At 41.1% G+C, this 23,204-nt stretch overlaps 1 protein-coding gene across 2 annotated transcripts in view; it reads left to right on the top strand.

Moving 5' to 3' along the window:
• Positions 1 to 23,204, top strand: part of CARMIL1 (capping protein regulator and myosin 1 linker 1) — a 405,018-nt gene that overhangs the window by 22,453 nt on the left and 359,361 nt on the right. For both annotated transcript variants that reach the window (XM_077492299.1, XM_077492300.1), the window contains exon 2: positions 1,910 to 2,007. In XM_077492299.1, the coding sequence (XP_077348425.1) occupies positions 1,910 to 2,007 (98 nt within the window). The remainder of the gene's footprint in view (positions 1 to 1,909; positions 2,008 to 23,204) is intronic.

Raw genomic sequence — 23,204 nt, forward strand, 5'->3', positions numbered from 1 at the left:
AGCAGACCTGCAGATCAGCCGCATGATCCAGCTAAGATGCCTTCATCAAGCATATGAGCGTATGGAGTGGAGGTAAAGCTCACTGCAGAGCCAATGTTCGCCAAGAGGGTTTTGCAGTGGCCCCACCCTAAGGTAGGCCTGAGGTACTTGTTTATCCTCTCAGGTGTGCCGTCCTGGAAGATGACTTGAGAAAAGTACCAGTTACTTACCGGTAACTGTCTTTCTGGGAAATCTTCCAGGACGGCAGGCCTACTTCCCGCCCGTTGGAGGAGGGAAAATTCTAGAACACTAGAAGGTGAGTACCTATGAGGAATGATTTCCCTTGTGAACCTGGTTCAGGAGTTACTTCTCTACAAACTGAGGATCAAGGGGAAGGGTGGGGACTTAAAACAGCTGTCGATTGATTGTGTTTCCTGTAGGGAGGAGCCTCTCATCTCTCAGGTGTGCCGTCCTGGAAGATTTCCCAGAAAGACAGTTACCGGTAAGTAACTGGTACTTTTCCTTCGATGATGGCAATCAGTCCAGGCCCTGACTCAGCAAAGCAGCCCCAAACCATGATGCCCCCACCACCATACTTCACAGTTGGGATGAGGTTTTGATGTTGGTGTGCTGTGCCTCTTTTTTCTCCACACATAGCGTTGTGTGTTTCTTATAAACAACTCAAATTTGGTTTCATCTGTCTACAGAATATTTCGCCAGTACTGCTGTGGAACATTTAGGTGCTCTTGTGCAAACTGTAAACGTGCAGCAATGGTGTGGGGTTTTTATTTTTTTTATTTTTTATTTTTTTGGACAGCTGGGGATTTCCCATGAAATCCATTCTTTTTTTTTAGTGTTTTACGTATCGTAGATTCGCTAACGGGGATGTTGGCATATGCCAAAGACTTTTGTAAGTCTTTAGCTGACACTCTAGGATTCTTCTTCACCTCGTTGAGCAGTCTGCGCTGTGCTCTTGCAGTCATCTTTACAGGACGCCCACTAGGGAGAGTAGCAGCAGTGCTGACCTTTCTCCATTTATAGACAATTTTGTCTTACCGTGGACTGATGAACAGCAGGACTTTTGGAGATTCTTTTATAACCCTTTCTAGCTTTATGCAAGTCAACAATTCTTAATCGTAGGTCTTCTGAGAGCTCTTTTGTGCAAGGCATCATTCACATCAGGCAATGCTTCTTGTGAAAAGCAAACCCAAAACTGGTGTGTGGGGTGTTTATTTATTTTTTTTGCAGGGCAGCTGTAATCCGCTCCAGACTCCAGTTGGCTGACACCTCACTACAATTAGCTCTTAGAGATCTCATTAGTCTAGGGTTCACATACTTTTTCCACCTGCACTGTGAATGTTTACATGGTGTGTTTAATAAAAACATGGTAACATTTAATTTGTGTGTTATTAGTTTAAGCAGACTGTGATTGTCTATTGTTGTGACTTAGATGAAGATCAGATCACATTTTGTGACCAATTTGTGCAGAAATCCATATCATTCCAAAAGGGTTCACATACTTTGTATTGCAACTGTACTTACCTGCTCTGTGAGGTCCCGATCCTCCTCTTCTCGGGTCCCTGGCTGGAGCTCCTTGCCCTTCCCTCCTGTTGAGTGCCCCCACAGAAAGCAGCTTGCTATGGGAGCACCCAAGCTGCAACTCTTTGTACACACACACACACACACACACTTTTGAGGTGTTGTCCCCTTTTTAACCCTGTTGCCTTGGGCAATGAAACATGACTGTGGGGTGTTTCTTTTTTTTTTTTTTTTTTTTTTTTTCATGGTTTTACAACCCTAAACATAAACTTTTTTTCTGTGTGTGTAATATATATATTATAATTTTTTATTATTCTTGAAGCATTAAATTATATGTACTCCTAATTTGAGTCCATCAAAATGATATAAAGTTGTTGTCATTCAATTTCAGAAAGCATAAGGGATGTTATCGGAAGGAAAATTAAGATTGCTGTGCGGAAGAAGGTGAAACTAGAAGTCAAAGGAGACAAATTTGAGAACAAAGTGCTGGTATGTAAAAACGATTTCATTATTTATTGACAAATGTGTTTTCATACATTTTAGACTGCAAGACAAAGATGTAAACTGTTTTATGCAGTAGGTAATCAATCCACAAACTTTCCCATTAGATATTTAAATTGAATTAAGACTCAATCCAATCCTTTGCCAAAAATGTCTGTGGCAGGTGAGCAGTCATACAAACTGATGTTCAAAGAGCTAAAAAAAAAGAAGTCCGGGTGGCTGATTCTGTCAGAATCTACCCATAAATGAAAGTTTTTATTATCAAATGATCCCTAAAGTAAGTTGCCCTGGCATTGCTCTCTGTATTCATAAGCCTACAAAAACATAAGCATTTGAGTTATTCATAATTCTGTCTGGTCAATTGTTGCAAGGTGTAGGGATCGGTCACAACCAGAACCCTTAGAGTACATTACACTCTGCAGAAGCTTCACCCTTGGGCAAAGGCAACCTCGCCAATGTGTCTCAGATGTACCTCAGCCACTGGGTCCCTTATCCACACGCTGGGGCATTGTCCCAAACTTCATCAATAATGGGAAAATATATTTATGACTTTTAATTTCCTCTATTCAACTAGGGTGGTGTTAGATCCCAAATTCACACTCCTGGGTATTATCCCAAACTATTTTACATACCATGTGGACAAGATCCCAATACTTAGTTTGCAAACTCATATTACAGAAGTGGATCTCGCCCACACCTCCGACACAACCTACGGTGTAAAGTTCTTAATTTTACATTACGGAGAGAAGAGCTCACTTACAAACATTGGGGGTGCCCTAGGAAGTTCCAAAAAATATGGTCCTGGATTCTAATGATTTGTCTTGTACCCTGCTGCCTCCAGGCACAGAAGAAACCAGCTAAGATAAATTGAACTGTTGAATGACTGAAGTCTGGGTAGAGGTTAGTGAGAGACAGGCAAAGTGGGTGTTTGGATAAAGTCACAATGGCGTCATCGCCTAATAAAAAAGGATTGTCTAAAGTGTTAGTGGTGAAGTTATGTCGTTTATTGTATACTGGATTTCCTTAGTGTACTGCACAATCTAAGACATACCCTATGTACAATTTCTTTACACACTTATTTGAGTATGTTCTTAATACATGTACTGAGTACCTAAAGTGCTTTTGCTTGTTTGTTTTCTTGTGTGTGTGTGCGTGTTTTTTTTTTTTTTTTTTTTTTTTATCAGCTATTTTGCCTTTTGTACCCCCTTCTCTTTTATTTTTTGTTTTACAAAAAAAAAAATCTGGTCATTTTTATTAATCATGTTATTATTTAAAAACGCATATTCGCAAAAAAAAAAAAATCAACCAGAACCATGCTTAACTCTAATGCCAGTAAATTTTGCGTTCTGTTTGCTGTTGATTTGTGTACTTTACTACTTGCACTGTATATTAGATAAACCACTCTCTGGTGGTCATGCAGTGTAGAAGTTGAACTTCCAATATTTTTGTCCTACTTGCTGAACTCTACATTCCAGCTAGGCTTCTAATTTCATCAGCAAGGCATCTCGGTAAAGATCATTTTGGGAGGGGAAGAGGTGTTGCAGTGGTTCATGGTAAATAACCCAAAGGCTAAAAATATTATCTAGCACAACAAAAAAAAGGGTTTTTCCTTGTTTTATGAGTTGGTAAGGGTTTATTAAAATGATCACAAATGGGTAATCTAATTGTGCACTCCTGACTGCGGTATTAACTATTTGTGTCATCACATTTTCATACGATGAATCTCTGTAAGTGTGCCAGCAAGCTGATTAGGCCATTTTCAGACAAAGGGCCTTTTTTTTTTTTTTTTTTGCACAGTTCATGAGAGGTTATCAACTGTATGACGTTGAAGGGAAATAAAAACCTATCCAGATAAGCCATGGCATCTGAAATGTTCAAAGTAGTATGTCTACTATTTTAGGCCTTCTTGGCTATATTCTTATTTATACAGCACTGTAAAAAGTCATGGGCACATGTAAAATATGCAACGTGAGAATAGTTCTATTTCATTGATCAAGGATTACAAAATTTGGTAAATGCAATAAAATGAAATGCACTATATCTACTCTTTAAAGGAAAAGCATTGACTTAATAAATTGAAGGGGTGTCCACATATGTTTGGTTGTAGACTATAAATTTGTATCCACATAATATGCCTGAGGGCAGCTGGCTCAGCCAATCTGTGTGACACTGAAAGCCTGATCCAGCTGCTCCCTCCCCCTCCACAGCCCCGCAGGAGCAACAAGTGTCATTTCTGTCTGCTTCTTAGTTCCTCTGATATCTGCATGAGTCACTTTTTGACAAGTTTTTATGTCAAGAGAATAAAAGTTTAAATGGCCATAGAGAAGAGCAAACTGCAGATAAATCGGTGCAACTTATGTTGGATGATTTGTTTCCTCTGTGTATCACCTGAGGCCAGTGACTTTACTGGATACATGTAGGGTTTACAATAGAGCTGCACGATCGTTAAAAAAAAAAAAAACACGATCTCTATTCACCCCCCCTTATGATCTCTTCCGCTGAGAGTAGGCGATTCTTTCATATTAACAAGTGGAGAGATTATCTTCTCACTCAGCTGTCAAAAGAAAGCATCCCGGGCAATCTGCCAAGTGTAGAACTTGATTACTATTATTAAATTACGTGGAACTCCCAGACATTTTATTAATAATAATAAAAAAAAAGAGATATAGAAGAAGAAAAAAAAAAAAAAAAAATCTCTCTCTATATATATATATATATATATATATATATATATATATATATATATATATATATATATATATATATATATATATATATATATATATAATATAAATATATAACACACACACAGTGCCTTGCGAAAGTATTCGGCCCCCTTGAACTTTTCAACCTTCTGCCACATTTCAGGCTTAAAACCTAAAGATATAAAATTTTAAATTTTTTGTCAAGAATCACCAACAAGTGGGACACAATTTTGAAGTGGAACGAAATCTATTGGATAATTTAAACTTTTTTACCAAATAAAAAACTGAAAAGTGGTGCGTGCAAAATTATTCGGCCCCTTTACTTTCAGTGCAGCAAACTCACTCCAGAAGTTCAGCGAGGATCTCTAAATGATCCAATGTTGTCCTAAATGACTGATGGTGATAAATGGAATCCACCTGTGTGTAATCAAGTCTCCGTATAAATGCACCTGCTCTGTGATAGTCTCAGGGTTCTCTTGAAAGCGCAGAGAGCATCATGAAGACCAAGGAACACACCAGGCAGGTCCTTAATACTGTTGTGGAGAAGTTTAAAGCCGGATTTGGATACAAAAAGATTTCCCAAGCTTTAAACATCCCAAGGAGCACTGTGCAAGCGATCATTTTGAAATGGAAGGAGTATCAGACCACTGCAAATCTACCAAGACCTGGCCGTCCCTCTAAACTTTCAGCTCAGACAAAGAGAAGACTGATCAGAGATGCAGCCAAGAGGCCCATGATCACTCTGGATGAACTGCAGAGAACTGCAGCTGAGGTGGGAGAGTCTGTCCATAGCACAACAATCAGTCATACACTGCACAAATCTGGCCTTTATGGAAGAGTGGCAAGAAAGCCATTTCTCAAAGATATCCATAAAAAGTCTCATCTAAAGTTTGCCACAAGCCACCTGGGAGACACACCAAACATGGGGAAGAAGGTTCTCTGGTCAGGTGAAACCAAAATCGAACTTTTTGCCCACAATGCAAAACGATATGTTTGGAGTAAAAGCAACACAGCTCATCACCCTCACCACACCATCCCCACTGTCAAACATGGTGGTGGCAGCATCATGGTTTGGGCCTGCTTTTCTTCAGCAGGGACAAGGAAGATGGTAAAATTGAGGGGAAGATGGATGCAGCCAAATACAGGACCATTCTGGATGAAAACCTGTTGGAGTCTGCAAAAGACCTGAAACTGGGATGGAGATTTATCTTCCAACAAGACAATGATCCCAAACATACAGCAAAATCTACAAAGGAATGGTTCACAAATAAACGTATCCAGGTGTTAGAATGGCCAAGTCAAAGTCCAGACCTGAATCCAATCGAGAATCTGTGGAAAGAGCTGAAAACTGCTGTTCACAAACGCTCTCCATCCAACCTCGCTGAGCTCGAGCTGTTTTGCAAGGAAAAATGGGCAAGAATTTCAGTCTCTCGATGTGCAAAACTGATAGATATACTCCAAGCGACTTGCAGCTGTAATCGCAGCAAAAGGTGGCTCTACAAAGTATTAACGCAAGGGGGCCGAATAATTTTGCACGCCCCACTTTTCATTTTTTTATTAGTTAAAAAAGTTTCAAAAATCCAATAGATTTTGTTCCACTTCACAATCGTGTCCCACTTGTTGGTGATTCTTCACAAAAAATAAAAAATGTATGTTTGAAGCCTGAAATGTGGCAAAAAGTTGCAAAGTTCAAGGGGGCCGAATACTTTCGCAAGGCACTGTGTGTGTGTGTGATAGATAGATATATATATATATATATATATATATATATATATATATATATATATATATATCTATCTCTCTATCTATATCTCAGAGACCCTAGGGAAGAAAATGGCAATTGCTGCAATATTTTATGTCGCACTGTATTTGCCCAGCAGTCTTTTTCAACTGCAATTTTTTGGGAAAAAATAGTTCAATAAATAAAATAAAAAAACGAAACCTTAAAGTTAGCACAATTTTTTATTTATTTTTTTATGTGAAAGATGATATGCCACGAGAATTGTGATCTATCTTCTAAGCAAAAAAAATCGTGATTCTCATTTTAGCCAGAATTTTACAACCACTTTAAAATGCCATCACAGGGAGCTGATATATGATAATATGATATATGATAATGGACTGGGTCAGTATCTTATTTTTTTTTCTTACAATTCTTTTTACTATTTTATTTTTATGATTTTTTTTTTATTTTTATTTTTTTAAATCAGCCCTGTCGGGGGGGGGGGGGGGCTGGTGAGATATCAGAACCCCAATATCTCCCCTTTTGAGACAGAAAGGGACTATATATAATATAAAAAAAAAAAAAAAAAAAAGTATCAGTACTTGGTCTTGGTGACGGTTCACACTTTTGCGATGCAAGAACCCTGCGAATCAACTGCGGGTTGCCACATCGCACCCGACGGGCATGGCAGTTCACACTGCCATATCCAAACTGCTAGGGAGTGTCATCATATGTTAACGACAACCCCATTTCAGCTCGCATATCGCACTGCGAACTGACAGTTCGGACATGAATCGGATTGCATATATGTGAGCACACATGCGATCCTATTCTGGTCCGAACAGAAAAAAGGGTCCTATGCGTGTTTGCACCGAATGCAGTGTGATATCATCTATACTATCTGTATGGCTGACCTTGCACCGCACAGACATTGCATGTAATGTAGACAGCAGTGGTACTGTGACTTACATGCGATAGTGTGAATCAGCACTTAAAGTGGTATTGGTACAACCCTAGTTTGCGCCAGTACTGCGATCACTTGATATACATCTCATATACTGCGTTTAGTTTCTACAGCAAACTACAGTGTTTGCTCCCCCTTCTTTTTTTTTTTTTATTATTTTTATTATTTTTTGTTTTGGTTGTTTTATTTCTGCAGAAGAGCTGCCTTTTGCATAGAACTGTGTATGTATAGAAGGAAAAAAATGTAATGGGGGGGGGGGGAATGTAATTACAAAGTATGAAATAAGGACTTGTTTGTGTATTTGTTACATTTTGTTCCCCGCCTGGCGATTCTGATGGTTTCCCATTAGTTCTGTTTTGTATAGGAATGTTTGTTCCATTGCAGAATTGTAGGAACTGTTGCTTGGCGTTTGCCTATATAGCTTGGGGCAAAGCATTGCTGACATTTCTGTGTATATGTGGAACTGGAGCATGAAGTAATATCTCTGTACTACCTGTGCCTGTGTTTACTTTACTTTGTAATGAATCATTCCCAACTAGGAAAGCACAGTGAAAGTTTCTTTTTACAGGAAGTTAGTCATTCTTAGTCACAATGATTGTTGGCTAATGTTTTATTCCCCACCTTCCTTTTTTCTTTTTTTTTTTTTTTTTTTTCTTATGCTCCACAGTGGTGAATTCTTACAGTCTAATAATTTAGTTGACTTTTTATAGGTAAATACCTGATGGAATCCATGGAGCAGGAATTGCTTAAAGGAAACCTTTTGGACTAGTAAAAGTAGGGTTTTGCTATTAAAAAGGAGCAGCAAAAATGGCTAAATAAGAAAAATCTGAACCATTTCATCCAATACCCCTTTAACCGGAGACCTGGAAAATATGCAGTACATGAGCCTCAAAAAAAAAAAAAAAGCTGAGATTATAAGGGGGTAGGCTAGATGTCAATTTCAGATTGAAATTGCACTTTGAGGTGTTCCTAATGCTGGTTCATTGAAGCCTCTAATGCATGAATATTTCATGTAAAAAAAAAGTGCATTGCTGTAACAAATACATGTGAAAATCAATTTTACTATAAAATAACACATACAGTGCCTTGATAAAGTATTCATACCTCTTGCAGTTTTCCATAATTATTTTTTATTGTGAAGTGGAAGATAAATGGTTAAAAATTATTTATTTAATTTTTTTACAAATATGTGAAAAGTATAACGTGCATTTGTATTCAGGCCCCCTGTGTCAATACTTTGTAGAACCACCTTTCACTGCAAGTCTTTTTGGGGATGTGTCTACCAGCTTTGCACATCTAGAGTGAAATTTTTTGCCCATTCTTTTTTGCAAAATAGCTCCAGCTCTTTCAGATTGGATGGAGAGCGTCTGTGAACAGCAATTTTCAAGTCTTGTCACAAGTTCTCCATTGTATTTTGTTGTCCTGCTCGAAGGTGAACCTCCGCCCCAGTCTCAAGCCTTTTGCAGGCTCTTATGCCGCATACACACGACCAGACTTTCTGGCAGAAAAGGTCAGACGGAATCCTTCTGTCGGTAATTCCAATTGTATGTGGGCTTCATCTGACTTTTTTTTTTTTTCTTCAAAAATTCAGACGGCCCTAGAAATAGAACACATTTCAAATCTTTCCAATGGAATCAATTTCTATCAGGAAAACTGTTCGTCTGTATGCTGGTCCAACGGACCAAATACGGTGCAAGGGCAGCTATTGGCTACTGGCTATTGAACTTCTTTTTCTAGTTCCGTTGTACGTCATCGCGTTCGAAACAAACAGACTTTGGTGTGATCGTGTGTGGGTAAGTCCGTTCGGACGGAACTCCGTCAAGAAGACCATCGGACCTTTTCTGCTGGAAAGTCTGGTCGTGTGTGCGTGGCATAACTGGTGTGTGTGTGTGTGTGTTTGTTTGTTTGTTTGTTTGTTTGTTTTTTTTCCTCTAAGTTTGCCCTGTATTTGGCTCCATCCATCTTCCTATCAACTCTGACCAGTGTCCCTGCTGAAGAAAAGTATCCCCACAGCATAATGCTGTCACCACCATGTTTCACAGTGGGGATGGTGTGTTCAGGGTGATGTGCAGTTGGACTTTTTTATGGCTTTCTTCTTGCCACACTTCCATAAAGGCCAGATTTATGGAGTGCACAACTAATAGTTATCCGGACAGGACGGAAGAAATGGAAAGACTGGTCCACCAAGCGAATGACAGACACTCCACATTTACTAACACATGGGCCTGCTGGATCCATTTTCGCACGACCTTGCACCAAGCTTCCGCCACAACACCATGACCACGTTGAAACGCAGCTAAGACGGATAATCTTAACACTACTCGAACTCCGTCCTCCCCTTCCCCATCCCCCACTTGCCCAAACCCCACTCGCACCCGTACCCCGATCTCTCCTCTAGAAGGGTTCCCCCCCCTTCCCCACCTTCCCCTTCACCTCTTCTCCACCCTAAACGCCAGATTATACCCTTCTGTATGCTCTTGGAGATATCCTCCTGCTCTATGTTCTGAAATTGAGACTAAGATGCGCCCATTGACACACACGATGGTCTGATCTACTTCACTGGCTACGTCCAGTTGCTAAATAAACAACACTAACTCATTGAGAATACTTTTCCATCCACAGTGTGCTCCCCTTTGGGGTGGATGGCTAGCCTGGAGACTGGGCGTGGCTACAAGTACCCGCATATGGACCTATCCCATTATGCCACTATACCCACACATATATTTGACGTTAGTTTATACCTAATATGGTTAATGCCTCATAGGCTTTTAGTTATTACACTTCAGGTGATAGTTCCACATCATACAACTATCGTTACAACATAAGTTAGCCCCCCCGGGGGTGTTTGGGCTTTATATCTATGTAATCCAATACTTCAGATGTCTGTTAGTCCGTTCAATCTATTTACATCAATCGGATTACGATAACTATGCTGTACTGGTTAACCTGCCTTCCCCCCCATCTTTTTCTTATCTCTCTTATTTTTCTAATCTTTCTATACAACTATGATGCATGTACGCCTATGCCAAAATGTTAATAACAAGATTTGTATTTTCTCATATTACTGCTCCATATTCGTACTGCTTGTACTAGCTTACTACGAATGTTTCGGATATTTGTAATTTTTGCAATATTTGTCAATAAAATTCTTTTGGAAAAAAAATAAATAAATAGTTATCCTGTGGACAGATTCTCCCACCTGAGCTGTGGATCTCTGCCTCTCCTCCAGAGTTACCATGGGCCTCTTGGCTGCTTCTCTGATTAATGCTCTCCTTGCCTGGCCTGTCAGTTTAGGTGGGCGGCCATGTCTTGGTAGGTTTGTAGTTGTGCCATACTCTTTCAGTTTTCAGAAGATGGAATGAACAGTGCTCTGTGAGATGTTCAAAGCTTGGGATATTTCTTTATAACCTAACCCTGCTATAAAATTCTCCACAACTTTATCCCTGACCTGTCTGGTGTGTTCCTTGGCCTTTTCATGCTGTTTGTTCACTAAGGTTCGCTAACAAACCTCCTGATGGTTTCACAGAACAGCTGTATTTATATTGAGATTTTACTAATAGGGGTGACTTCTGAAGACAATTGGTTCCACTAGATTTCAGTTAGAGGGTATCAGAGAAAAGGGGGGCTGAATACAGATGCAATTTTCAGGTATTTATTTGTAAAAAAAAAATCATTTATCATTTTCCTTCCACTTCACAATTATGTGCCACTTTGTTTTGGTCTATCACATAAAATCCCAATAAAATCTGTATTGATTTGTATTGTAAGTGTACTGTCTGCCCTCAAATTGTAAAGTGCTGCGCAAACTGTTGGTGCTATATATAAATCCTGTATAATTATTATAATAATAATTTTTTTTTTTTGTTGTAACATGAAAAAATTGTGCAAAATTTCAAGGAGTATGAATACTTTTTCAAGGCACTGTAAATGGTGTTGGTGAATTGTATCCATAAACACCAGTGTAACAATGTACAAAATAAGTTGTCCGTTCATGAATCTGAACAGCGGTGATCCCGAGGAGATTGCGGGAAAACAATGACACTTTGCTACAATGTGAAATAGTAGTGAGTGTAGAGCTTGTATAACAGTGTATTAATGTCTAAATCACTGGCAACAAAAGTGAGTACACCCCTAATTGAAATTTGTCCAAATTAGGCCCAAAATATCCATGCCTTAACCCTCTTGGGCATGGAGCTCGCCAGAGCTTCACAGGTTGGCACTGGAGTCCTCTTCGACTCCTTCATGGCAACATCACGAAGCTGGTGGATGTTGGACCTTGCACTCCTCCGCCTTCCATTTGCTTATGCCACACCGATGCTCAATAGGGTTTAGTTCTGGAGACATGCTTGGCCAGTCCATCACCTTTACCCTCAGCTTCTTTAGGAAGGCAGTGGCTGTCTTGGAGGTGTGTTTGGGGTCATTATCATGTTGGAATACTGCCCAGTCTCTGAAGGGAGGAGATCATGCTCTGCTTCAGTATGTCACAGTACATGTTGGCATTCATGGTTTCCTCAATGAACTGTAGCTCCCTAGTGCCAGTAGCACTCATGCAGCCCCCAACCATGACACTCCCACCACCATGCTTGACTGTAGGCAATACTTGTCTTTGTACTCCTCACCTGGTTGCCGCCACACACGCTTGACACCATCTGACCCAAATAAGTTTATCTTGGTCTCATCAGACCATAGGACATTCTTCCAGTAATCCATGTCCTTAGTCTGCTTTGCTTCGGTAAACTGTTTGCAGGCTTTCTTGTGCATCATTCCTTCTGGGACGACAGCCATGCAGCCCAATTTGATGTGGCGTATGGTCTGAGCACTGACAGGCTGACCCCCTCCCCTTCAACCTCTACAGCAATACTCCTACGTCTATTTCCCTCAGACAACCTCTGGATATGACGCTGAGCACGTGCACTCAACTTCCTCTTCTACTTGGTCGACCATGGCGAGGCCTGTTCTGAGTGGAACCTGTCCTATTAAACAGCTGTATGGTCTTGGCCACCATGCTGCAGCTCAGTTTTAGGGTCTTGGCAATCTTCTTATAGCCTAGGCCATCTATGTAGAGCAACAATTCTTTTTTTTCAGATCCTTAGAGAGTTCTTTGCCATGAGGTGCCATGTTTAACTTCCAGTGACCAGTGTGGGAGCGTTAACACCAAATTTAACACACCTGCTCCTCATTCACACCTAAGACCTTGTAACCCTAACGAGTCACATGACACCATGGAGGAAAATTGGGCCAAAGTCGTACATTTTCACTTAGGGGTGTACTCACTTTTGTTAACAGCGGTTTAGACATTAATGGCTGTGCGTTTGGCCCCTTTCACACTGGGGTGGGAGCGGCTTTAGCGGGGGTATTCGGCGCACCGCTCCAGTGTGAAAGCCCTCGGGGGCTTCCACATTGGAGAGACAGGAGCGGCTGTTTCAGGTCGGTTTGCAGGTGCTATTTTTAGTGCAATAGCGCCTGCAAAATGACCCAGTGTTTAAGGGGTCTTTTGAGTTGTTTTGAGGGGACAGAAAATTTACACTGTTATACAAGCTGTACACTCACTACTTTACATTGTAGAAAAGTATCATTTCTGATCCAGGCCACCAAAAACGGATGGGTGGGGATCATCCATCCATCCAGAGGGTCGAAAAGAAATTGACAGGTGGTCCATTTTAATGTGACGGCCCCATAGAGGAGAGAAGGCTGTGTCCATGTCTGCTCTGTATAGTTGAGGACACAGGCCTGTTATCCACCTTCTCAGTGGGGGTTAGTGGAGAGATCTCCTGCTGAGCAGGCGGATCAGCTGAACTGAGTCTGCCCCATGTGAAAGAGACCTTTTAGATGAAATCCAGACTTTTTCTGGGGATTGTTTGCATCATTTTTATCTCCGGCATCTGATGCAATTTTTATTTTTTGTGTACTAGACTTCTATTGTTAAGTGTCATTTGATACTAAATTACTCCTTACTAAAAGTGATTGTCTACCTCCCTTTTTTATAAGCTTTCATTTATATGGTATTTAATCTATATTTGCATTGCTGAACATATGCCTGTGAAAGCTGCCCGGTGTTAAAGTACAGTAATACCTCAGATTGCGAGTAACGTGGTTAACGAGCGTTTTGCAATGCGAGCCATTATTTTTTTGTTTAAATCCTGACTCGCTTTGCAAAGCCTCTACGGTGTGCAGTGCTGCTTTTAGCCATAGGTGTGGGGGCACCAGTGACCGTCGGAGCAAGTCAGAAACACTCCGTTCCCGAACCTATCCGAATGCATCCGAGTGGTTTGAGTGTTTCCGAGTATCTCAGCCCCCACCCCCCCAACCTCTGGCCACATGTGGTACTGCATACCATAGAAGTCGCTGTGGAAGGAATTATCTGAGTTTCCATTTACTTCTATGGGGAAACTCGCTTTTGATATGAGTGCTTCTGGATTACAAGCATTCTTTTGGAACTGTTTTATGCTCGTAATCCCAAGGTTCCACTGTATAGCTTAACCCAAGAACAAAAATGTAATGTAGTTTACCCATCCTTAGATGGCTGCATTTGTTTGCTTGTTTCAGGCTTGCCAAATTTTCTGCAAGTAGAAAAATACCTGTAGATCTTTACAAGAAGTTACAAAGATGGGCTTAATGTACATGGGACATCTTACAATCTCTCCTGAATGATTTAAAGTGGTTGTAAACCCTTACAGACCGCTTTAACCTACAGGTAAGCCTAGATTAAGGCTTACCTGTAGGGGCAAGAAATCTCTCCTAAACCTACAGAGTTTAGGAGATATTTGCAAAAGACCGGCACCACGGTCTATGGTGCATGCGCCGTAGACATCGGCATGCAGGCGCACTGAGCACTCCGCTGCTAATGGCTATCATGCCGTTAGTGGCGGTTCCTGCGTGTAATCACAGCGCCAGAGCCACGATACCCGGAAGGAAGATGGAATTGTAAGAGGGGACAGCGGTGACATCGCTGGCACCTGTGTCAGGTAAGTGAAACATAATGGGCTACTATGTGATGCATAGTAGCCCATTATGCTTTCCCTTTGCAGGGAAACAAAGAGGAAGTAAAACCCATCAGGCTTTACTTCCTGTTTAACATGACAGATTGTAACTGATGTTTAAAAAGGTCTGTTTAGCTGCTTTTGCGTTTTTTAGAAGCGTGTTGTGTGTGGCATGTGTGTTTTGTTTTTGTTTTTTTTCCCCAAATAGTCAAACATTAAAAACGCCTGTAAACAAAATGCTTCTAAATGCGAGTTACTGTGGTTTACAAGCTATTACAGGCGTTTCAAATGCCTCTGAACATCCATCCTGAACGTGTTGTGTTTTTTTTTTTTGGAAAGCAAAAAATAAATTAAAAATACTTCTAAGCTTGACTGCCTATAAACGACCCTGTGTACATGTACTGATCAGATAACATAAGGGAGAGTTCACGGGCAGCTGGGAAAAAAAGCGCAACTGCTCCTAAACGTTCGATTACCAGCAGTGTACATGAAGCCTAACAAGATTTCTGTGTACTGAACTGAAATTACAAACCATGTTTTATCAACCCGACTTTTGTGATCTACACAACTCCTCCCTCTGTAATGGAGATGAGGAGTTCAGATCAGTAAAGCATCCTAGACACCGCTGCTTCATCGTAGAAACCGTGAAGTTAGTGTGTGTTGTCAGCCTAGGACTGAAAGTGTTATTTGCAGGATTACTGGTTATAAATATAGGAAAACAAAAAACTGAAAATAGAAACAAATGCAGCCATCTAAAGACTTGTAAACTGCAATATATTACATTTTTGTTTTGGGGCGGGGGGTTAGATCTGCTTTAACTGGGCAAACCCGGTTGGTGTATCAGTGTTACATTAGGTAATTGTGCTATTTTGGCGATTTTGAAGACAGGCAGAACTCTGCACAATTTTTTAATGAAACTACTTCCCAAATTCTGTTAATCGATGTGCATCAGATCTTGCTGTGAAAGTTCTATTTAGGATGCATTATTTAGAAATAAAATGGAACAAATAATAAAACCTTTTGAGTGAAGTTGAAGTGAACAATTACACACTGGTTTTCATGGAAGTTTGGCATTGATGGGAACAGACATCCAATGCTCTCTCCATATATTTTGCTCCAATACCCCCAACAAAATTCCATATCATGTGCAAAACAATGTGCCGTTCTAAAATGAATGGGTGAAAATCCCCTACTTATTAATCCGTATGCATCAGAAAACAATACATTTCATCACGTGTGCTGCATTCTCATTTTAAAGCTGTTCAGTGAATGCTATTTACTGAACTGCTCCTTTTTAATACTAGTATTTGGCAGATGAATCCGCGAATGTCTACGTCTAAAACGCAATAACCACACTGATGGTTTCTTTTCATAATAGTGTGTGTTAAATGGGAAAACCCTGAATATTTAGCTTATCCTGGTGAGTTCAGATTTGAACTCACAAATTGCTGGACTGTGCAACACCGAGACGGTGGTGATCGGCTTTTATAAATTTCATTGACTCTCTTTTTTTTCCAGAGATTGGAAAGATAGTAGTGGCACGGAGTACATAAATGAGTGAGTATTTAAGGCTTGCTCAGACAAGCAGATTTAACTCGTAACAGATTACACGTGTCAGGTCCTGACCAGAATGCACATGCAAGTAAAATAAGACTGAATGCTTAAGGCTTCATGGCCATTGATTTTAAATTCTAATGTCCACGTGTTGTTTGCTATGTTATTCAAAAATAAAAAATGCACTTACCACTTTCTTGCTTTTGTATGTCTGTGATGGATAATGAATAAACTGATGATCCCATGAGCTTACAATGCTTGCTTTAAATGTAGACATGCTGGATTAGGATGCAACTAATGCAGCTGTTAGAATAAATTCAGTACAAATTTGGGTAATTCAAGCTGAGTATAAGATGGGCAAATTGCATTAGCAGAAATTACCTGCAGTGGAAAGCATGTTCAGTAGATTCATCGATCTAGACAGCTTCCCCTCTTCTTTTTTTTATTTATTTTTTCCTGTTTAAAAAAAAAAAAAAATAATAATGTAGCGTCCCTGCCGTCAGCCTCCCAATTAGTCAGTAGGGTTGCCCATCACTTGGATGTCCAAAATTAGACAGGGCCAAACTTTTATGTTGGCTGGAACAGGATGAGAATTGCATATAACATCAGCAGACTATATAGTAGGTCTGTATCCAAGTGATCAGGATTTCATTGATGACCTGTTATACAAAGTCGTAAAAAATCAGGCAAAGCTTTATAACTAATACATTTTGTTGGCAGTAGAGGTGAAAAAAAGAATAATTTGCATTCGCTTCCCTGTTTTATTGAGTAGCGGTACCCCCCCAAGGATCAGTTTGTCTTTCTCTTGACACATTTCAGCCTTATTTATTACTGTGTTCTTGCTGTAATGTCTTTTTCTTAGTCTGCATTGAGCATCATACCTACACTTGAGTTCTGATTAGTGACTAAGGAGAAATGGCTTTAACTGAGTAAGAATAAGTTAATAAAGGGGGGTTACTAAAGGCAAATGGGCTGTTTTTTACTTTGCAAAATAATTTTGTATGGAAATTTTCACTTGGCTTAATGCTTGAGGTGAAACGTTGGATAATTTTTGAAAAACTGATTTAAAGGAAAAAAAAAAAATCCCTTGCAGTGGGGCTCCCTAGACGTTCAGGTCTAGGGGAACAAAAAAGAAAATTTCTTTAGTCTCTACTCCTCCCTACAGCTAGACCGATTTTTATTTTATTTATTTTTTCTTGCTGCTTCTTCTCCCCTAGTACTCTAGGATGCTACATAGCCCTGTATTGCCAAGGGACACTCTACCGCCAGAGAATGGGTGAGCGCCATCTGTCAAGGGAGCGAAGGATCAATTTAAATAATGCTTCTCCTCTCCCCTAGACGAAACGAGCACTTGCAGTACTCAACACACAGCCATTAATGTCTAAACCGCTGGCAACAAAAGTGAGTACACCTCTAACTGAAAATGTCCAAATTGGGCCCAATTAGCCATTTTCTCTTCCCGGTGTCAAGTGACTTGTTACAAGGTCTCAGGTGTGAATGGGGAGCAGGTGTGTTTAAATTTGGTGTTATCGCTCTCACTCTCTCATACTGGTCACTGGAAGTTCAACATGGCAGCTCATGGCAAAGAAATCTCTGAGGATATAAAAAAGAATTGTTGCTCTACATAAAGATGGCCTAGGCTATAAAAAGATTGCCAAGACCCTGAAACTGAGCTGCAGCATGGTGGCCAAGACACAATACAGCGGTTTGACAGGACAGCTTCCACCCAGAACAGGCTTCGCCATGGTCCACCAAAGAAGTTGAGTGCACGTGCTCGGTGTCATATCCAGAGGTTGTCTTTGGGAAATAGACGTATTAGTGCTGCCAGCATTGCTGCAGAGGTTGAAGGGCTGAGGGGGTCAGCCTGTCAGTGCTCAGACCATACGCCGCACACTGCATCAAATTGGTCTGTATGGCTGTCGTTCCAGAAGGCTGCCTCTTCTAAAAATGATGCACAAGAAAGCCCACAAACTGTTTGCTGAAGACAAGCAAACTAAGGACATGGATTATGTCCTGTGGTCTGATGAGACCAAGATAAACTTATTTGGTTCCAATGGGTCAAGCGTGTGTGGCTGCAATCAGGTGAGGAGTTCAAAGACAAGTGTGTCTTGCCTACAGTCAAGCATTGTGGTGGGCGTGTCTTGGTCTGGGGCTGCATGAGTGCTGGGGAGGGTTAAGGCAGTGCTGTAAAATAATGGTGGCCACACAAAATATTCACACTGTGGCCCAATTTGGACATTTTTCACTTGGGGGTGTATTCGCTTTTTTAGACATTAATGGCTCTGTTGAGTTATTTTGAGAGGACATCAAATTTACACCGTTATACAAGCTGTACACTTACATTGTAGCAACGTGTAATTTCTTCAGTGTACTGTTAAAAATCCAAGGCTAATAACATCTTGAATTGGTCATAGGATAGAAGTAACAAATTGGGACAAATGCAGTTGTAGGGGCGGCCTTGACATGTTGGGCTTACCAGTTACCTCCTCTCGGCCTGCTCTTCCACGTCTAGGGGTTCCCAGGGTTGATACCCAACAAATTGAACACTGACACGGATGAAGTCCTTTAACAAGGGTTTTATTTTGCAGTAGTAACATCCAATAACAGTCTCTTGTGGGAACAGAGGGCACGGGTGAAGAACTTGGGCACCTTGAACTGCAAGTCTAGCAAAGTCTCTAATTCCACCCAGAGGGTAGCCACTCGCAGCTGGGTACTTCAAGGCTGAACAGATCTCTAGCCAGAGATCATGGCAGTCAGCACGTTGACTCAAAACTTGAAACGGTCCTGTGAACGTGGACAAGTTGTAACTAAAGGTGAACAGGAACCTTTATCTCAGTACCTGGAACGTTTCCCGTCTCCTCAATGGTACTGGAAAAGCATGAAATGTCCTTCCCAACTCAGTAACCAGGCACTTCCCAGGATGCCACTTGCCGGGCCTCCTCTGAAGAGTCCTCCCCCAGTCACTTCCACAAGCTGTGGTGCCTCTCCAAGCCAAGAGCACACCCGGACACCTTGAATCCTCCCTCAGTTACTGTGCCTCGGACCAGCCGGGTCCGAGACTTGGGAACAGACGGATCCCTACCCCAGACCAGACGGGTCTATCAGGGGCCTTCAACAGGAACCCCAGACCAGACCACAAGGGTCTCACGAACTCCTCTCCTTCAAAACACGTGACCCACACCCATTAAGTACCCCTTCCCAGACTCCCTAGCGGGTCTCAGCACTCCCACTGATTGGTTCCAAGAAGACGGATACTTAACCATCCAACCAGACCTGGTTCTAGCCTGACATGTGCACCTCACTGTTCACATGACCAGGCAGAACTTCCAAACAAAGCCTGGCCAGACTGGTGTTAAGGCCTACCTACACAATTAACCCTCAGAACCCCTACTGTTCTGAGGCAAAAAACTAAATTTACATGCGTATGACATTTTGTCCAAAATGTCATCCGCTACACAGTATAGCAGAAAATGTATACAAACAGCAAATAGTATAGAAAAAATGTTGCATACATTTTTTTTTTTTTTTTTTTTTAATTCTCTGATCCTCTACCAAATTTAAAAATGACAACATTGTCACGAGAAAATGCCAGTTAGCAGCTGTACTACTATAATAACATCATCTCATATGTAGCTTAAAGAACCCTCCTGAAATTCCTGGTAGTAGTGTAAACTTTAACAGATCAAGGGGTAATTGTATAGCCTTAATTAACAAGGTTTTCACCCAAGAGTTTCTTCTGTATTAAGCTGCAGTGTTGGGTTCACTGGGTCAACACCTTCCAAAATATCCAACGCTGTAAGTTCTACCCCTCGGTAGCAATCATGACATTTAGAGATATAGTCCATTGTTGAATGCACATCAAAAATTATCTATCTGGGTAGCAAAACACAATCGATGGAAATATTATGACCATGACAGATCAGAGCTGATAAATCCTATAGATGCCTCGCTGTTGGAGTCAGTGGAAAGTAGTTATGTATGTAAGTAATACGCGACACACCTTATGCCGTGTACACATGACCGGACTTACGGCAGAGTTATGACGGACTTAACGAACGGACTTGGCCACACATGAACAGACTAAGTCCGTCCGAAAGTCCCATTCGTTTTGAACATGTAAACTCCAGTCATGGAATTTGAGCTCAGCGCATATTGCACATTTGGTGGCACAGTGGTGTAGTGGTTAGCACTCTAACCTAGCAGTAAAAAGGGTCGCTGGTTCACATCCCAACCACGTCACTACCTGCCTGGAGTTTGCATGTTCTCTCTGAAACTTTGGGTTTCCTCCGGGTACCCCGGTTTCCTCCCACACTCCAAAGACATGCAGGTAGGTTAATTGGCTTCTGTCCAAAATTGGCCCTAGTATATGAATGGGGACCTTGGATTGTGGGCTCCTTGAGGGTAGGGACTGGTGTGAGCGTGCAATGTACAGGGATATACACACTCACTCAGGTTGAACTGGATGGACTGGTGTCTTTATTCAACTTTACTAACTATGTAACATATATCTGTAATGTTTACTTATCTCTCTCCAAAGCTCTAAGTGTTGTTTCTTACTGGGGCTTCATTCCTTTGTTATCGGCATAAGAATTTTTCTGACACATGAGAGAACAAGGGAAAAATATTTGTGTCGGGAAGGGAGATAAGCAGAGAGCTTGTCTATTCACAATGAAGCGCTGTGTGTTCCCACGTTTCTCTGCCTAATGTAGAGGGGGTGTGCCCCTTTCCTCCAATCAGCTCTGACACAGTGTCTCAGTGCTATTAACTGGAGTTTTCTACTTCCTTCTCTGTACTAGTCACAGATGCATAAGGATTTTATCACTTTGACGAGTTATAGGGAAGAGAAGACTGCGGGTAAACAAGTAAAACTTTATGTAGGAGGATTTGTTTCATATCTGTGTATCACCTGAGGCTATTCACTTAACTCGGTATATGTGAGGGTTTACAACCACTTTCAGTTTCCTGCTGCGGCTATTCTGGGGATATCTGCACAGACAGTGTTTGTCCAGCGGCGATCACCACAGGTAATCGCTGGCTATATGGATAGCTGTGGCTGCTTGTGACCTACCATTATATTGAACAAGGCCAGCAGATGCACCTAGCTGCTCACAGCCGCAGCAGGAATCTGTAGATTCCTGCCACTACAGTTCACACCAGCCTTAATAACGGGTGTAAATGTAACCTAATACTTTAACACCTAGGCGATTTTGGATTGCAGGCGGAATCGCTGCGTTTCTAGAATTGTGGCAAAACAAGGGGAGCGTTTGTGATGCCATTACTTCGTACCAGTAGGGAGGCTCTGTTAGTGGGAGATGAATACTATTTTATTACAAAACAAATTATCGCCGCAGACAAAACACATTCTTTAACTAGAAGTACTGACTGGTTTTGCTAGTTTGCTTTGTTACTGCTGCACAAGGTTATCTACATTAAAAAAAAATTGTGTGGGTCAGAGGTACAAATAATCTGCTAATTAAACATCACAACAAATATGCTAATTAAACATCATTTGTTAGTAGACTTTTTTTTTTTTTTTTTCTATAAGAGGTTTTATTTCATCTTTCAGAATTTTAACATGCCCAAGGCTATTGTGTTTTTTGCGACTAATATTCTTTTGTCTGAAATTCTGGGGCTGTGTCCTAAAGGCAAAGCCAGCATGTGATTTAAGCCCTTGAGTAAACTCTGCATTACAAGTCTGAACAGATTGTAAATTCCATTAGGCTCTTTTAGAGAATTAGAAATGAAGTGGGAGAGAGCAGAGTAAATGGCAAGCTGCTGGAGCAGGAATGTATAACTTCAGCCCGACTTTATTCTACAAAATAACAATAACAAATATGTAACCTTTCTTGGCCAATTTACTGCAGCTGGCTATAGTAAAGAGCCTTGAACAGCCTTCCCCACTCTGATACAAGCCTATTGTGCTTTTATTGGAAAAGTATTTTTAATGCTAGGCTGGCTGGCTAAATGTGATTTTGTGTGATTGATTTGACTGTGTATAGTTACTATTGGTATAAAACCAGGATAAGCAAATCAGAAAAAAACGGATATAACAAATTAATGACCCCAGGGCTAACTGCATGGTGCATTGGAAACGGATTTTGTCCAGTTTGGTATAAAATAACACCAGCATGGAGTGGGGCATTTAAAGTGTATGTTGTTTTTTTTTGTTTATGATTCCCCCCCCCCCCCTTTATTTTTTTCCCTGTGTTTTTTTGCATCTTTTAAAAAAGAGGGAAATACCCATCTTAAAGTGGTGCTCCAGCCCCCCCACAGAAAAATGAAGTCAACAGCTACACATACATTCATCCCTATGGACTGGCTGGTGTAAATAGACTTGTGTGCGTTTTCCACTCGCCTACCTCTGATCTGGTCCACTAAAAACAAACTGAAGGGGATCCATACTTCTCTGTGTAGGCAGATCAGATGAGAGGTACTAGGGTGTGAACTGAAAGTTGAGTTTGCTGTTTGTGTCTGCTCTGTAGAAACTGAGTGGACACGGACTTGTCTGGGTGGGGTTTTTTTTATTTTAATTATTTTTTTTTTTATTTTTTTATATATACATGTGACTACCATCCGGTCTGGCCAGACAGAGAGGAACAAATCCCCTTACATTTTGTTTTTATCGGATCGGTTTGCATTCAACTGCCCATAGAGGAGAATGGAGGGTCTGATTGGGTCCGCCTTGAAAAACAGACAGCAGGACCCGATCAGACCTCTCGTGTGAAAGTGGAGTCCCGGGGAAGTCCCGCTGTTAGAATTCAAAGGCACTGCAGAGAGGATTCCTGTATGGATGGGGGGGATCCACATTAATAATATTAATATTATTATTATTATTACACAACATTTTTGGTTTTCCTATTACTTTCTCATTGGCAATGGCTACTAGGCAGACAAAAGGAGGGTTTACTAAAACTGGTGCAACTCTGCATAGAAACCTATTGGCTTCCAGATTTGTCGAAGCTTAACCACTTGCCAACCACCCGCCACAGTTGTAATGCGGCAAGGTTTCATGCAATAGCCACTGGGTGGCATGCGCCCATTGGTGACGGGGGGGGCAATCAGCAGGTCAGCAGGCCACTGTTCTGTTAATCAGGAGCATGGATCAATGTGTCCATGCAGTGAGCCCCCCCCAGTAAGAAAGCACAAACGGGGAACACATTTAACCCTTTTATCACCCCTGACTTTAACCCCTTCCCTGACAGTGTCATTTATACAGTGATCACTGTAATAATGGCACTGGTTCCCCAAAAAGTGTCAGG

The sequence above is a fragment of the Lithobates pipiens genome, unplaced genomic scaffold (assembly GCF_037356315.1).
Source record: "Lithobates pipiens isolate NorthernLeopardFrog02 unplaced genomic scaffold, aLitPip1_a1.2 Scaffold_19, whole genome shotgun sequence".
In the NCBI taxonomy this organism is placed as follows: Eukaryota; Metazoa; Chordata; class Amphibia; order Anura; family Ranidae; genus Lithobates; species Lithobates pipiens.